This window comes from Antedon mediterranea, chromosome 2 (assembly GCF_964355755.1).
Source record: "Antedon mediterranea chromosome 2, ecAntMedi1.1, whole genome shotgun sequence".
NCBI classification, from domain to species: domain Eukaryota; kingdom Metazoa; phylum Echinodermata; class Crinoidea; order Comatulida; family Antedonidae; genus Antedon; species Antedon mediterranea.
In genome coordinates this window covers 37,138,824-37,155,401 of record NC_092671.1, presented here as the reverse complement: position 1 = coordinate 37,155,401, position 16,578 = coordinate 37,138,824, and the positions used below count along the sequence as shown (strand labels likewise).

The following is a 16,578-nucleotide window of genomic DNA, read 5'->3' as shown; positions in this document are numbered from 1 at the left end:
AAGAGGTGCACGCTGGAACGAGGAGAGGAGACTGTCTTCTTCGCACTTTCATCTTTAAAATGAGAAGACAATTAAGAAAGTTATGTATAATATTTGTTGTATTTTGCGTTCCTCAGATATTACTACTTGTAGGGTTGACTTCTTTTAGTCAGAAGAATGACCAAAAGATGGATTTCGTAGCTAGTCAATACGACGATGAACAGCGACGGGAAGGGGACCGGGCCCACAAGGATGGTAAGTTACTTTATTTTTTTAGGCCTAGGCCTAGGCTGTATAGACATAAGCCCATAGGCCTAGTAAATATTTTCTATATAGCCATGTTTTTAAACCTTTTTATGAAAATCTAGGCCAAGATTCACCTGGTCGCATGTGATACTACTCAACTGATGATAGCATTCCCTTGATAATTTGATTATAAAACACAACATAACAAACTCTAGCCTAGCTAGGGCCTTTGTTGTAGAATATTTTGCGGAGTTTTATAACATGAAATTTAACGTCATAGAATATGTGTGTTACTTAATTTGTTCACACCCTGCTATGAAACTGACAGATCAAGGTCATTAATGATGTGTATCTAATCATTCGTTTGAGTTTATTATTTGTTTGAAAATAAAATAAAAAACTCAAATCTTTAATCTTTGGAGAGAGAATTACATACATACATCAAGCATACAGTACCATATAAGGAGTCCAATTGAAAGTCAGTTGTCATGGTAATTAAATATTAAACCCTAGGGAGATGGAGGAAATTTGAGCTTCCCTTATTTTCGCTTGTAAAATGTGGTAGGCATTTCATCTTAATAGATCCAGTATCAGATGAACATGTTGATTTGATTTATGTAAAAGCATGTACATTATAAGTAATATAATTATGTTGTCTAGAGTATTATTAACAAGTACATCCCACTATAGCAAACAAAAATATTAAAAATCAGTCATTGAATTTATGTTAAAATAAAAGCCAGTATATGTCATCACCCCAAAATTGAATCTAGGCTAATTTCCTTGCATGGGCTGATGGTGATTTGGTTAGTGATTTCACTTGAACCCAGAAGTATATAGTGGGCTAGCTAAGTCTCAAGATAATTTTTAAAATCGATCCAGTAGCCTACTATTATATGTAAGAAACAATATACCATAAAAAAAATGAACAATCAAATTACTGATTTACAAGCAGTGATTGTATTCTAGATTTTCAACTAACAAAATGGGTTAAAAGATCTTTGTTTGAATGCATAAACCTGTATGGGGTTGCCCTTTTGGGAAATCTATGCATTTAAAGGGTTATGTGTGTGTCGTGTTTGTTAATAGCCTATAGGAAATGGAATCTTTTATTAAGGGCTGTAGTAGGTAAAAGTGTAGGACAACAACCCTGTAATTTAGGATGTTTCAATCCTTGCCTTTGATTATTTCATTTCAGTCCACTAATTGCACCTTTAAATACTTTACACAAGTGTTTGATGTTTACACTTCAAATTCACGGTTCATTTATTTTTTCTCGAATGGTCAATCTGATATAAAAAGGTCAACAAGTTCATTCTTTTTTTAAAATTGAGATAAATTCCAGTTTTGTGATCAGACACTATTGAATTTCAAAAGTCATGTTTTTGTCCTTCAGATGAGATGTTGTGCTGTAAATGTGTTAGAAGTTTTCTTCCTTTTTTTTGGGGTGGGGGGGAGTGGTTCACCTTTCATGCTTAGAATCACCATAATAATAGTCATCATCCCGTGACTTGATAGCAAAGGTTTTACCCTCTTACTGACTTTATTCACTATATCATCATATAGCATCACAAACATAACATGCAATTTACTGTGTGAAGTGAAATAAAAAAATAAACAAATATATTAGTTACTATGATCAGTACTAGGGATCTTTTTTGGGTTTCATCTTTCATGCTGAGGATCACCATAAATAGTCATCATCCCATGACATGAGAGCAAAAGGTCTTACTATCTCTTTATTTACTATATCATCATAGAATAGCATTCACAGCATGCATTAAAGGCACCCTAATAATAACATGCAATTTACTGTGTGAAGCGAAATAAAAAATAAACAAATACATCAGTTACTATTCAGTACTAGAGATCTTTTTTGAGTTCACCTTTCATGCTCAGGATCACCATTAGTCATCATCCCACGACATGAGAGCATTAAAGGTCTTACTATCTTTATTCCCTATGTAATCATAGAATAACATTCACAACATTAAAGGAACCCTTACAGGCAATTTACTATGTGAAGCAAAATAAAAAAATAAACATCAAATATATTTGTTACTACTGTACTCAGTAACTAGTAATTATATTTTTTAATGCATATAGTTAGTATGATGGAAAATGTTTCAAGAGCAAGAGAAGTTAGTATTAGATATGCAAGAAGCATTCCTACGGTTTTGAAATGACATGGGATGATTGAAATACCTAGTACACAAGCCATAAGAGAGGAGGATTGAAGGCACTTATCTCATACCTGATATTGGAATTCAATTGATAATCACTTTAGATAATGTCTACAAGATTGATTGTACAGACACGAGTTAATTCATGTAGAACTTCATCATCTGCTATGTACGACATGTTTTACCAGATAAATATTTAATAATTAGATTTAAAGGTATTGTCCCACAAAAACACGAAAAATGATGATGAATAAAATCAGACTTTGAATAGGTCATTTTGTAGTTTTACTTCTGTAAAAAAAAATAAAAAATAAAAAGGTTACAAATTTCAGGTAGATAATTTTTTTTTTTCAATCCAATTTCTGGTCAAAGTGAATAACTACTAAGTGACATTAAAATATCATATTAAAAAAAAAATGTTAAAAAATTATTTTTTCCAGGGTGAATTGAATTATTTAAAAATTTGAAACATTTGTTAAAAGTTTATCAATTTCAAATCACTAAAACCACATCTTACAGTCATTAAACTGTAAACTTTGCATGGTATACTTTGTCCTAAATTATGTCAGAAAATTCTCAACAACAAGTTACTTAATTAGTATGTATTTCTTACAGCCCTTTAAATTGTGTTTCATGTCTCAGCAAGTTACTTTAGTATGTATTTCTTATTTCTTAAATTGTGTTTTATTTAAAAATAATTATTTAATCTTTTTAACATAAAATTTTTTTATTTCTTTATTTTATGTACTTTCACTATTATATATTCATATTTTAGTCTACTCTGTAGCAATGTTAGTATACTTAGGCATACGGGAGTCACGACTTAAAGTTCAGTGAACTTACTGTGACTTCCATCCACCCACATTTAATATATGTTATGTAAATGTAAATGATATATATATATATATATAAGTGAGTGGAAAAAATAAATAAACGAAAACGAACATCATGCTTATTGAATTATTTAAAAATTTGTTAAAAGTTTATCAATTACAAATCAGTAAAATAACATCTTACAGTCATTAAACTTTTAAACTTTTCATAGATATTATGGAAGATAATGCAGATGTGATAATGGCACCTCAACTTCACATTCCTCAAGACGACATCGACGCGGCCCAAGGCGAACAAAAAAACAACTATTTGAAACGAAAACAGATTAACGTACAGGCAATCAACAGTAGAATTAAAAGTATTAAAGAAAGTAAAAGTTATAAACAGTTTGAAGGTTTGATCTTCAACAGTTCAGTTCATTCTGAAAGTGATTCTATTTGCTTCATTCCAAAATTAGAAGTTCCAAACATTTGTCCAAAAAGCATCGCTTGGAAATGTAATTTGGGACCAACATTCTCACATAATAATGGAAATAGGTAAGCCAATACAATATTTTTTTTTTTAATTGAAGGGCTTTTGTAAAAAAAAACCTCAATCTAACTCTTTTTGCTGCTAGGGATTTTTATTTTAAAAATAAAATAAAGCTACAGATAATAATAAACAATACATGATATTTAAATATTATTTAATTTTTATTATATTTCATATTTAACCTAAACAGCTATTGAAAAACTATATGAAAATATCAACCACATATTACAGTATGTTGAAATAAAAAATAAAAAACTTAAAATCACAAGGGACGTTAAGTTTTAATTATTTATGTCATTGTCAACATCACACCAACTTTTTATAGCCATTTTAAAATTTGTGAAATAGGATTCTTGATTCTTTAATATCAATATCTTTATTATTTTTATTTTGTAATACAGTAGTTTTACTGGATACTGTATGTTTATTCATATTTCCCAGGACAATTCATGTTACTTGCGATGATTTTCGTGTAAACACCATTGATAGAACATTAATCGAACAGAATGATGTGTATGTAGCCCAACCTGCCAAGTGGATGTACCACAAAGGACCTGCTGTTGTTGAATTCAATACAGAGTACATGGACATTGCATGCAATACAAAAAGGTATCATTTATATTAAAGATGTATTGTCCCCCAAAATCATGAAAAATGAAAATTAATTAAATCAGACTTTGAATATGCTATTTTGTAGTTTTAACAAAGTTAATCACTTCCGTAGAAAACAAGGCCATATAGATGGCTGCAGTCGCGTGCTCATTAGTGTTTACCGATCGACCGACCAACCTACCAACTGACCGAAATTACTGAACATGTTTAAAAATGTTGAAATGTTTAAAAACATTTATATTTTTTTAATTTACACGTGCGTAGAAATCGGGCAAAAAGAGTGCGCAATAACATTTAACGCGCAGTGCGCGCGCAAAAATCTGCGCACTCATGGCAATTTTGTAAACGCTTAAAATTGCATGAAACGTACTCTTATTTCATCAAAATTAAATAAATTTTGAAAATTTTAAGCGCGCGTACGCATGCGTTACATGCGCTACGCACGTAATTGTATTGCCATATGATGATTTATGCCCTGAGATTTATGAATTTTATTTAATTGTGATTCATGGTTGTGAAGATATGATTACAAACGTGATTTCGTTAAATCGTGCGTAGACCGCGTAATTTTTTATTGCGCACCGTGAAAACATAACCACATCGATTCCTGGCCATAAGGAATATACTGTGAAAAATTGACTTAGCTAGATTAAACTGATATCAAGATAAGGTCAGAAAGCGATAAAACGCATAGTGATACCGGACCGACAGACCGACCGACCGACATAGTGAACTATAGAGTCTAACTAACTAAAAACCCCGAAAAAATTATGTTTTCACTTATAAAATGACAAAATAAACGGTTAAATTTAACCAAAAACACATTGGCTGGCAGCAAATTTGACTATTTTTTGCTTTAAATTATAGTTTTTTCAGGTTAATAATTTTTTTCCGATCCAATTGTTGGTCAAATATAACTATATATACATAACTATTATGTGTCATTAAAATGGCATATTCAACAAAAGAATTATAAACAAATTATTTTTTCAGGACAATACATTTGATGTAGGTAAATTATCAATTTTGTTAACATTTTAAATAATAAACAATATAGATAGACATCATTTAGTTTTTTTTTCCGAATTTAGTTTGAGAGAAAGAGCCAATCACAATTACCACACCCAATTTATACCAAAGAAGAAGGTGAACACAGAACAACATAAGAAGCTAAAGGAGCAACTACTATTTGAACCAAATTGGCAACCAATCTCTCTGTTAGTTGTATCCCTTGACTCCCTATCCAGAGCACATGCTCATAGATCATGTGGACTCCCTAAGACGATGACATTTCTAAAAAATCTCAAGCGAGAAAATAGTAAGTTTATAAAATAATATCAGATTCAGTACAACTTTATTAAATGGGGAAAAAAAATGTACTGGCAGTGTCAGTCGCCTAGTGTATGCACATATCATAAAATGACGTAATAGGGAAGCGGTCGATATAGTCGACATGAAAATCTAAACGTCCCTATTAACACTGTTGTTATATAAAGTTAATTATAATGTCCTTATACTTAATAACTGGAAACTGAAGAAGTTCTAATTAGGCCTTCTACAAACCCAAGACAGCCAGCAATGCAACCCCTACCAATGTCAGCACACCGTACTATAATCCCCTACTACTTTTTATTACACTGGACCAACCAACATAATAAATTATATACTTGTATTTTGCCACATTTACTTGTGTTGATAGCAAATAAAAAACTTTTGAAGTATTTCGTTCCATTTCAATTAATTTATTATCATTTCCTGGGACCCCAAACGGCAACAGAGTCACCATAACATGATATGTCTGGGCCCCAGAAGAACTTAACTACATAACATTATTTATCAATATACAGTTCAAAATAATAATATAAATAGAGTTTCTTTGTATTTTAGGTCCTTTTCATTCGTTTCTCTTCAACCGATTCAATTCTGCGGGCACAGACAACATTCAGAACCTTACTCCGCTATTTTCTGGTCAGAATTTTGAGAATAAAGATGAATTTAAGTATAAAACGAAAAAGTAAGTGGTTAGGTTTACATTGATTTTGTCAACTAATAAAACTAATTACATGGTTCAGGGAGATATGTGCCGCTTTGATCTCTGTAATGTGAAGGAATGTTTTAATGTGTGTTCTGGTGTTGGTATATCATATTAATTCTAAATGATATAAATACTTTCACATCTGGAATTTATTATCTTTATTTTAAGGAACTCTCTTGATTATGTTGAAGAATGGATTTGGCAGTATGCCAACAAACGAGGCTATTTGACAAGTTGTGGCAACAGTAAATGTATGATGATGGGTTCTAAAACAAAATGGAATGTATGTATAGTTTTGGTATTTGATTTCTTTATTTAAATAAAAAAACAACCAATCTGTGATTTTCTTCAAATTTCCTACAGTTTTCACTCTCCAATTGTTGAATGGTCACAAATCCGTTGCAGGAAAAAATATAGGAAGGAAAATAGACTGCATCATAAATGATTTTTCCCTTAAATATTAAGTCTCTTAAATTGTATTCACTTAGGTCGTGTTTATACAACACCCTAAATTTGAACACGGCTTTAATTTTTAGCGTGTTGTTCGGACCGAGGTCAACCCACCTTAACGTTTGCTGTTATACTAGAAATCACGATACCGTGTTGTACCGGAAGTTTCATCAACACGCAGTGCATGCTAGGATAAAAGGTCAAATCGTTGATCGCTTGAATTGAATTGTTGGCTGAGTTGTCAACAAATCATCGTCGCCTCCTCGCTGTCCGATGTATTCGCGCGGTTTTTACCGTTTTCATTATTGTATTCGTTCACGTTTGCATTGTTGTTTATTTTGTTCTCGGTTCATTTAAATTAATAAAAGTTATTTTAAGGGTTTCATTGTTTCATCTATACACTATGGAAGAAGATGCCATTTTTGCGATGTTATTTTTTATTCTGTTTGGAGTGGGAAACGATTGTCTATAGAGGCCTACTACCACTACGAGTTGGCGCTACCAGGCTAGGCGTAAGACTAGGAGGATGATTGCTGGCAGCGAAGCAGCCATAAATGGGCCCAATCTTGTTAGACGTCGCATGACATGATTGATATTACGACCTGTTTTAACAAGAGGTCAAAATATACCCTGAGGACACTTCCAACACGGTAACGGCGACCGGGAATCCACCAAATTTTAGGATTCAGCCAAGTAGCCTTTTTTGCAATTAAAATCTCATTACACGGAATCTCTTTGTTGTTATACAACACACTTCTCGTAGGCGTGTAGAATATGCGTGTAATAGCGTGTTGTATAAACGCGCCCTTATATAGGAAATTCTTCTCTCCGCGCCTTTAGGCAGTTATTTTCAAGAGAATGAAATCATATTAGGAAACTGATAATTGATAATAAATCATTATTACTTCTGAAGAAAGAACATTAATTAAAACTGTTACGCGTTTTTTGTAAGAACTATTTGTTTAATTTTAAGGGTGTTTCCCTAATTAGCCTAAGTGTGGATAGTGAATACAGCCCCAGGCTAGTGATCTGACGTCGTAGGTTCGAGTCCCACCTGAAAATTACAAATTACATATTGTTCTATGTCAGTGGGCAAGACATCTGACCAAGTACAGTATCAACAATATTAAATAAAATTGAGGAGAGCTCTTTCAGGTTTTCAGTATCAAAATTAACTGATTCAACCTACTTGTGTTATGTTATGATAACTCAAGATTCAGCACTAAACAATCATAAATATGTCATAGGTACATTAACACCTTGTACATTGCGTGTGATTGATGGTGTCACAGGTGACAAAGCTTAGCTATAAATCCTGAGTTATGTCATGCAACTAGTTCACATCAAATCTAGACCTACTTCACCTAGGCTATAATCTTAATCTTCTATTAAGATGATGTTTTTAAATTATTAAAAACAACTTTTATATAAGAATATTCAATTTGAAAAAGTATATTTTGACGCAGGTAACAAAATAAAAACCCTAAATCTAACCCCGGAAAATAATCAACTGATTTGTATTTTAAAAGAAAAACAAAAGATTTTATAAATAATATAGTAAATATACATAGTAGACTAAAGGATATATTGTCCCCCCCCCCCCAAAAAAAAAAAACTGAAAATTAAAGATTAAAGACCCCTTCCCTGCAATTTTGGACGTTTTTTGGAAAATAATACATATATATCACTTTAAAAACATTAAACCATGTCATTCCTTGTCTTAAATGTACGTTTTATGGTAAATTATGATAAAAAGTGAGAAACTATGCACTACCTAATTAGCTCGCGGCGATCGACCTCTCGTGGACGGTCTTAGGCCTAGCCTAGCTAGGCTTAGTTTTGTAGGCCTAGCTGGTAAACATTGGTAACGTACGAACATCATACGCTAGCTATATACCTAGCCTGACGTTGTATAGTTGCTGCATTAATTGTCTTTCTATTTTTGCCAGACTCCGTTGATACAAATTGGGGAAAACCCAGTATTTTCGCTGAAAAGTTAAGAGTCTTCCATTTGTTTTGGCCTCACGATCGATCGAAAAGTGGGTGAATTACAGGTGAAAAACAAAAATATCAATCCGCGCGCAATGCATTTTGGGATTTATAGCGGGCCGCTATAATTATTAGAATCGACTTATTTTTCACATTTTTAACCGTTTAAAGACGAAAAAAGTTATCGCAATAGGACCATATAGTATTATTTTTACATTAAATATAGTTTGTGATCTTAAATTAGATCTAAAAAACGTAGGGAAGGGGGCTTTAATCAAATTTGATTTTAAATAGGCCATTTTGCAGTTTTAATCAAATTATTCACTTCTGTAGAAAAAAAAAATCAACAAAAATAAATAAATTTCACTTATAAAAAGACAAAATAAACAGTTAATTTTAACCAAAAACAGACAATTTTTTTATTTTTTGGTTTAAATTATGTTTTTTTCAGGAAAATAATTTTATTTTTCGATCCAGTTTTTGGTAAAAGTGAATAACTATTTAAAAAATTTTAAAAAATAATTTTTTTAGGGGGACAATAATTATATCTTTACATTTAAGTTACCTAGGCCTATGTTGCTTCTGTGACAAACGGGATATTATTTATTAATTTAGAATGCACTGGGTGGCCTATTCTGATTGGTCTTGCTGGTGTTGTTATATGTCACACTGATGTTATACAATGTTTTTATTACAGGGCTGTCACTACAGACCCCCTGCAATGGCACATGAGGAGCATGGTTGGATGGCTAGGGAAAACGAGCAGGTATTATTGCCTTTATTTTCATATGATTATTTAAAAACAAGATTGAATATCAACATTGGAATAATTATATATTAAATATTGACATTTTGTTGATGTAGTTGAAATAGTGTATAAAGCTCTGTGTACTGAAAAAAATACTGAAAAGCTTTGTTTGTCCCTTATTATATAAAAATTAATAGAAATTCTTCTTAAAGATTGGTAAATAAATATTAGTATGATAAAAAAAAACCAGATATATGTTCACAATATAAAGCAAACAATTAAAATATAGAATGCACACACATAGTGATATACCCAAATATGGTAGTGATATACCCAAATATGGTAGTGATATTCCCAAATATAGTAGTGATTTGACATCATCTTGTCCATATATGGGCACATCACATTTTTTTGTCACATAAGGCTTTATAAATACTTAAATCTGATTTTATTTATTTCCTACTGGTATAAAAACTTTATCTGTTATTTTAAAATGAAGAATCATGAAAGCAATGTGTAAACAAAACTTACATTACTGTATTATTATTGTTATATATTATATATTTATTTATAAAAATAAATGTACATACATTTGTTGATTTTAACGCGCTTTGAGCAATCTTGAGTGGTATGTGTATAAATCCATATTATTATTTATTATTATTCAGCCATCTAAATTCATATTACAATCTTGTAGCGCTCCCATGTTGTGCTTAATTCTTTGTTGCATTCTATCATATCATATTATATATTTTATCTTGGTAGGTATCTCCGGGTGTCCTGTCTGGTTTTTGTGAAGGGAATCATTTTCTCCACGAGTACATCTTAAACTATACTCAGGGATTTCTTAAACAACCTCACTCGGCCAAGTGGGCAGCAATTGGTATCAATGCTCATCATAGGTAATACTCTAAGATCTCCCCTGCCATTATTTTAAGTCTAAGCTATGCAGATTAAGTCTTGAGGTTAATGGAGGACATTTTGAATCCATTTTGATGCCGGAGGCTACCCCATCACACATAGTACAGTGTCTCATTCAAGAACACTAGCAAAATACAGTAGTTTGCATCTGGTGTGGCTCACTACAGCTTGTGATATCGAGTATAAAAGTGCAAAAACAATAATTACAAAATTAAAATTAATTTTATTATTATTTCAGCCGTAAAGCAGAATCAATTAATCAAGTGGATGAAGATTTAAGAAGATTTCTTGAGAATGTTCTAAATGATAATGCTAATTTAGTTGTGGTAAACATTTTAATAATTGATATAAAAGACATTAAAATCCCTCTTTTGGGATACGGTCCTGAAGGAGTAGCCTTTTAATAGAGGTCTACACTATCAAACTTTATGTGACAAAAAAATGTGATGTGCCCACACATGGATATGATGATGTCATATCACTACCATATATGGGCATATCACTACCATATATGGGCACATCACACTTTTTTTGTCAAACTAGTTTGATATTGTAAACATAGCTTAAAGAAATTTGTTGTACACTATATTAATAAGTATGAAAATAAATAATGAAATAAAAATATTTATTCATCAACCATGTATGTTTTAATTTACAGTTGTTACTCGGTGATCACGGTAAGCCATATTCTGACATCACTCATCTTGGGGGAAAGTATGAGTCACTTTTACCATTCCTGTCAATCATAATGCCGTCATGGTTACTGGAAATGAAACCAGATGTTCACTATAATCTACTTGTGAACCAGCAACGATACTTAGTAAGAATGTTATCCCACGTAAAAACAATGAGAAACACGTTGGGGGACTACGACTATGCACTCTACTGGACTGAATTGTAGTAGGTTGCATAGTCGTGGATGACACATACCACAACTTTCTTCTCCACCAAGGGTCCCTTCATGTCAAGTGCTGCCACCAAATGACACCCATTCGTCTGTCCACAACGACAAGGGCTGAATGGACCTGTATACCGGGGTAACCCCCTACCCTTCAAAAGATACACTCGGTTCTTTAAAGTGCACACGAGCCAGATGTGTACACTGGACCTCCAGTTTTAAGTCCTTAACTGAGAAGACCTGTTCTACCACCAGATCAATGGTCGAGGAGTGACTTCAACCTATGCCGATTGATAGCTATGGTTTGCAGCGGCAATGCCTTAACTGCTCAACGACTCTACTTAATGAATGTATGTTTATCAATACTGTAAATGGAATTTTTAATTTTGTTTTATTAGACTCATATGGATCTACATCTAAGTATGAAATCTTTGATGCATTTTCCGAATATGGAGCAGGTTTCTGGAGTTGTGGGTGATAATGTTATTAATGTGTTTACACAAGAAATTAGCAGGTACAGTACGTTGTTGGCTATTAAATTATTATTAAACCTTCTCCAAGCTGATTTCTCATTTTGACTAGCTCTCTACCCTCCTCAACCTCTATCTACATGTTGAGTGATACTCCCTCCTCAACCTCTATCTACATGTTGAGTGATACTCCCTCTTCAACCTCTATCTACATGTTGAGTGATACTCCCTCCTCAACCTCTATCTACATGTTGAGTGATACTCCCTCCTCAACCTCTATCTACATGTTGAGTGATACTCCCTCCTCAACCTCTATCTACATGTTGAGTGATACTCCCTCCTCAACCTCTATCTACATGTTGAGTGATACTCCCTCCTCAACCTCTATCTACATGTTGAGTGATACTCCCTCCTCAACCTCTATCTACATGTTGAGTGATACTCCCTCCTCAACCTCTATCTACATGTTGAGTGATACTCCCTCCTCAACCTCTATCTACATGTTGAGTGATACTCCCTCCTCAACCTCTATCTACATGTTGAGTGATACTCCCTCCTCAACCTCTATCTACATGTTGAGTGATACTCCCTCCTCAACCTCTATCTACATGTTGAGTGATACTCCCTCCTCAACCTCTATCTACATGTTGAGTGATACTCCCTCCTCAACCTCTATCTACATGTTGAGTGATACTCCCTCCTCAACCTCTATCTACATGTTGAGTGATACTCCCTCCTCCACCTCTATCTACATGTTGAGTGATACTCCCTCCTCAACCTCTATCTACATGTTGAGTGATACTCCCTCCTCAACCTCTATCTACATGTTGAGTGATACTCCAGTAGGAGTTTTTCAATTACACAAACAAGATAAATCGGTTTAAAATATCTCAAAATTAATAGTAAAACACACACAAAAAAATTGAATCAGTTATTATTACAATATAGCAAGGTTTTATTTTACACAGATCCTAATACTAAATAGGGTCCTCTTAATATTGTCAGTTCTTTTGAAAAACTGTACAAGTTATCTTCTTTCTCCAAAAAATAAGGTAACGACCAAAGCTTCTGGAACTGAAAGGAGATACGACGGATATAATAGTTTTTTTCATCCATTTATTCATTTTATTTCATTTAAACAACAAGGTAAAAATATAAAGAGTGAGATTTGGTCGTTTCTTTGCAGAAAAAGAAGTTGCAAGGAAGCAGGGATATCAGCATGGAGCTGTGCATGTGGCAAAATTAAGGTGCTGGATGTTTTTTTATCTCAATTTTGTAATGAGTGGGTAGTTAATATTCAATCAGGGTATATAATAATTATTGAAATCTTTGAATATACCATATCTCTACAAATAAATAGACTGTCTAGTAGAGTGTCCAGGGTGCGTGAAACGTCACAAAATAAACATGAATATTTATTAGTCATATCCATAAGGTGTGACGTAAGAATTGAGCTAACTACAATTCGCTAGTGCAAACGATTTCTGTCGAGCCGTCTGTGTAGTCGAGTGGATAAGGCTATGGACTTTACATGTCAATGTATAGGGTTCGACTCCAATGAGCTACTTCTTTTACTTTATAGTGAGAGAGAGAGATTATTTAGAGGGTTGGGTTTAGTTATATTTAGGAAGTTGTCTGGCTATCTTTTACATGGGGTTTCCAACTTATGTACAAAAAAAAATCGCGTCCAGGGCAAGAAGCAGCCAATCACAGCTATAAAATCGGCACACTGGTTCAAGGCTCTCCTCAACAATATAGTTGTAGAATCGGTGGAACCCATCTGACTTGTGTAAACTTAAAAGAATCCAGTGCATCTTTTAAAGAGTAGTAATATATTAATAATAATAATAAATACTTTATTTTAACACGGAAAAGCTTGTTTCACCATAAAGGTGTTCTTCTACAAGGCCGTGATCAATTATTGTCAATTTTACCACTTGAATCACCTTGTTTGTTTCGTAAAATGAATACAATTAACAAAATGTTCTTAATTTTGTTAGGAGCTTGCCAAAAGTGAATGGGGAATACTTCATTATGAAACAGTCAACTTTGTTATCAAATTCATCAATAATAAACATTCTAAGGTAAAAATTATAATAACAATATTCAAATTTTAAACTCTTATATGCACGTAACAGTTTGTATCTCTTCGTCAAACCGCTGAGACATTGTAGATCATTTTGATTTTGTTAGAAATGCATAAACAAAGATGTTTATGATCAATATATCTGTTTTCAGTTTCAAAGCATGGTTCAATTTTACAATAATCAATAAATTATTTTAATCATACTATATATAAATCATCAGGATGGATTAAATATATTTATAAAATCAACTTTACCTCACTTCGTTTTTCAGTTTCAAAGCATGGTTCAGTTTTACAATAATCAATATGTAAATCATTTTAACTATACTGTATATAAATCATCAGGATGGATTAAATATATTTTCAATCAATATACCTCACTAAATGTTACCACACCCCTAAACAAAAAAATATTACTCCACCTGTTGCATATTTCTTGTTTTACAGAAAACCCTTTATAAAGTTGGTAAGAGAAAAGATTGGAATCCCTTACATGACACAAGTTGTATGAATATTTCCCTTGACAAGATACTAAATATACAAGTACGGGAAGAAGTGGGTGCTGATGGAAGTACTGCAATATACTACCAGTTACTGTTCCAAGCTAAACAGTTTAAAACGGTATGGTTAGCAGTTGTTGATAACAAGTGGACAATTCATAAGGTAAGTAGTCTGTTAAACAGTTGGTTAACTATCACTAACCTAGTTAATAAACCCAACAAACAAGTCAAGCAATATGGGTTAGCAGCTGTTGATAACAACTGGACAATTCATAAAGTAGTCTACTATAACCTGTTTAACTATCATTAACCTAGTCAATTATCCCACCTAAACAAGCAATGGTTAGCAATTGTTGATAACAAGTGAGGAATTCATAAAGTAGTCTGGTGACTAATTAAACAGTTGGTTAACTATCACTAACCTAGTCAATTATCCACCTAAGCAAGTATGGTTAGCAATTGTTGATAACAAGTGAGAAATTTATAAGTAAATAGTCTACCATTTTAACCTGTTGATGAACAGGTTAACTATCACTAACCTAGTCAATTAACCAGTGGTTTTGTAGAAAGAATAATACTGTACGTACTGTACTAAATGTGTACAATTGTTTAATATTTGTTTACAGCTTCATCAGAAAAGTACATACAATAAATTTCAACCTTGCTCGGACAATTTAGTTGAGATGGAGTTCTGTGTTTGCGATATCACCAAATCTAAGAACTGAAAACGTATAAGGTAGACAACGTTTGAATGTGTTACTGAAGATGAATCGCAGTGTGGTGCCAGCCATAGTTATTGGTCTTGGATATAATGAGAACATTACAGACACTGCATGTTCTAAACCCAGGATGAGAAGGGAAGAAATCTCAGAAGACACCTCAGAAAAGAGGCAAAGCCAATGAAAACATCTACTTAAGAAGAACTTTCACCAAAATAAACTATGCATGACTATTAAGTGGCGGATCCAGGGTTTTGAAATAGGGGGAGGGGCATGGACCCAGGACCTAAAAATGGTAAAATTAAGTGCTGAAACTGAACCTATCTTTTGCATTAGCCTATGAATAAATTACTGTGTGTTGTCTCAGGTAATTTTACCTGTAAGTAAATACTAAATTAATGAATTTAAAAAAATGGTTCTACACTTATGATTATTTTTATTTTAAATTAAGATACTATATTTATTCTTTTAAATCAGCTTTCAAAAGAAAGATGATACATTTTTTCAGAAACTACTCTTTTGTAAAATATATTTATACATATAATTTTTTATTTTATAATATAATGTATTATTTCAAGTATTGAAAAAAATGTTGTAGATTATCATTATTTGGTGTTTGTGATCTAATGAAAATTATTTTTAAAAAAACACACATTTAGCATAATATTTATTAGTCAATATCATCTTACATGAAGGATAAATTAAGATACAACAATTTTAAATAGCACACATTGAAATAGTTTCACTTATGCTACTGAACTTCATTTATTTATTGCCGAAAGTAAACAAATCATCTAATATATCTATAATTATTTGTTGTTTAAATTTCGTAAACGTACAGATACAAAACTTGATTTAAGTTTCATATTGCAATGATAACAATATTACTATGGTAAATTTGAGATACAATGAAGCAGTGGCGTTTTTAGAGGCGCCTGCCGGTTTAGGAAACCTAAGTGACCCTCGGGCGTTTTTAGCCTTTTCGGCATATTTTAATGCCTGTTTTTTCCTCTGTGCACTGCTCAGGGCCTCCATAAGCTCCGGGGCCCCTGGGTTCCAGTGAGCGCTCATAGCCGTTACGCCACGGGGGATACCCCACCCTGCTTCCTTCTTCCCGACACATTGAACCCCAAAAAGGACCACAAAATGGTCTTACACATTTATTATCGGGCCCGGTTCAACAGGTATATTGTAGCTGTATATGTTAAATATGATAATGTTGATAAGTTTGCGGATAGGCTACACCACGTAGGCCTACATAAGTTCTGAAAAAAAACTGTTGAGTTTCGATCAATATAGGCCTATTTTGATCGTCCTCAGGAGTGAGAAATGATGAATGATTTCGCCGTGCAAACCTTCAAACAATATATAATAATA

The 16,578-nt window shown here is 32.8% G+C and overlaps 1 protein-coding gene across 1 annotated transcript; it reads left to right on the top strand.

The window, feature by feature from the left end:
* LOC140040964 (uncharacterized) lies at positions 1–15,825 on the top strand. Its single transcript, XM_072087270.1, has 15 exons — positions 1–234; positions 3,454–3,778; positions 4,215–4,382; positions 5,477–5,703; positions 6,273–6,399; positions 6,589–6,703; positions 9,557–9,625; positions 10,373–10,509; positions 10,767–10,854; positions 11,187–11,348; positions 11,825–11,940; positions 13,083–13,143; positions 13,897–13,980; positions 14,430–14,645; positions 15,109–15,825. Exons 1-15 carry the CDS (start codon positions 60–62, stop codon positions 15,205–15,207), a joined length of 2,169 nt encoding a protein of 722 aa, XP_071943371.1. The 5' UTR covers positions 1–59; the 3' UTR covers positions 15,208–15,825.
* The last annotated feature ends 753 nt before the right edge of the window (positions 15,826–16,578 follow it).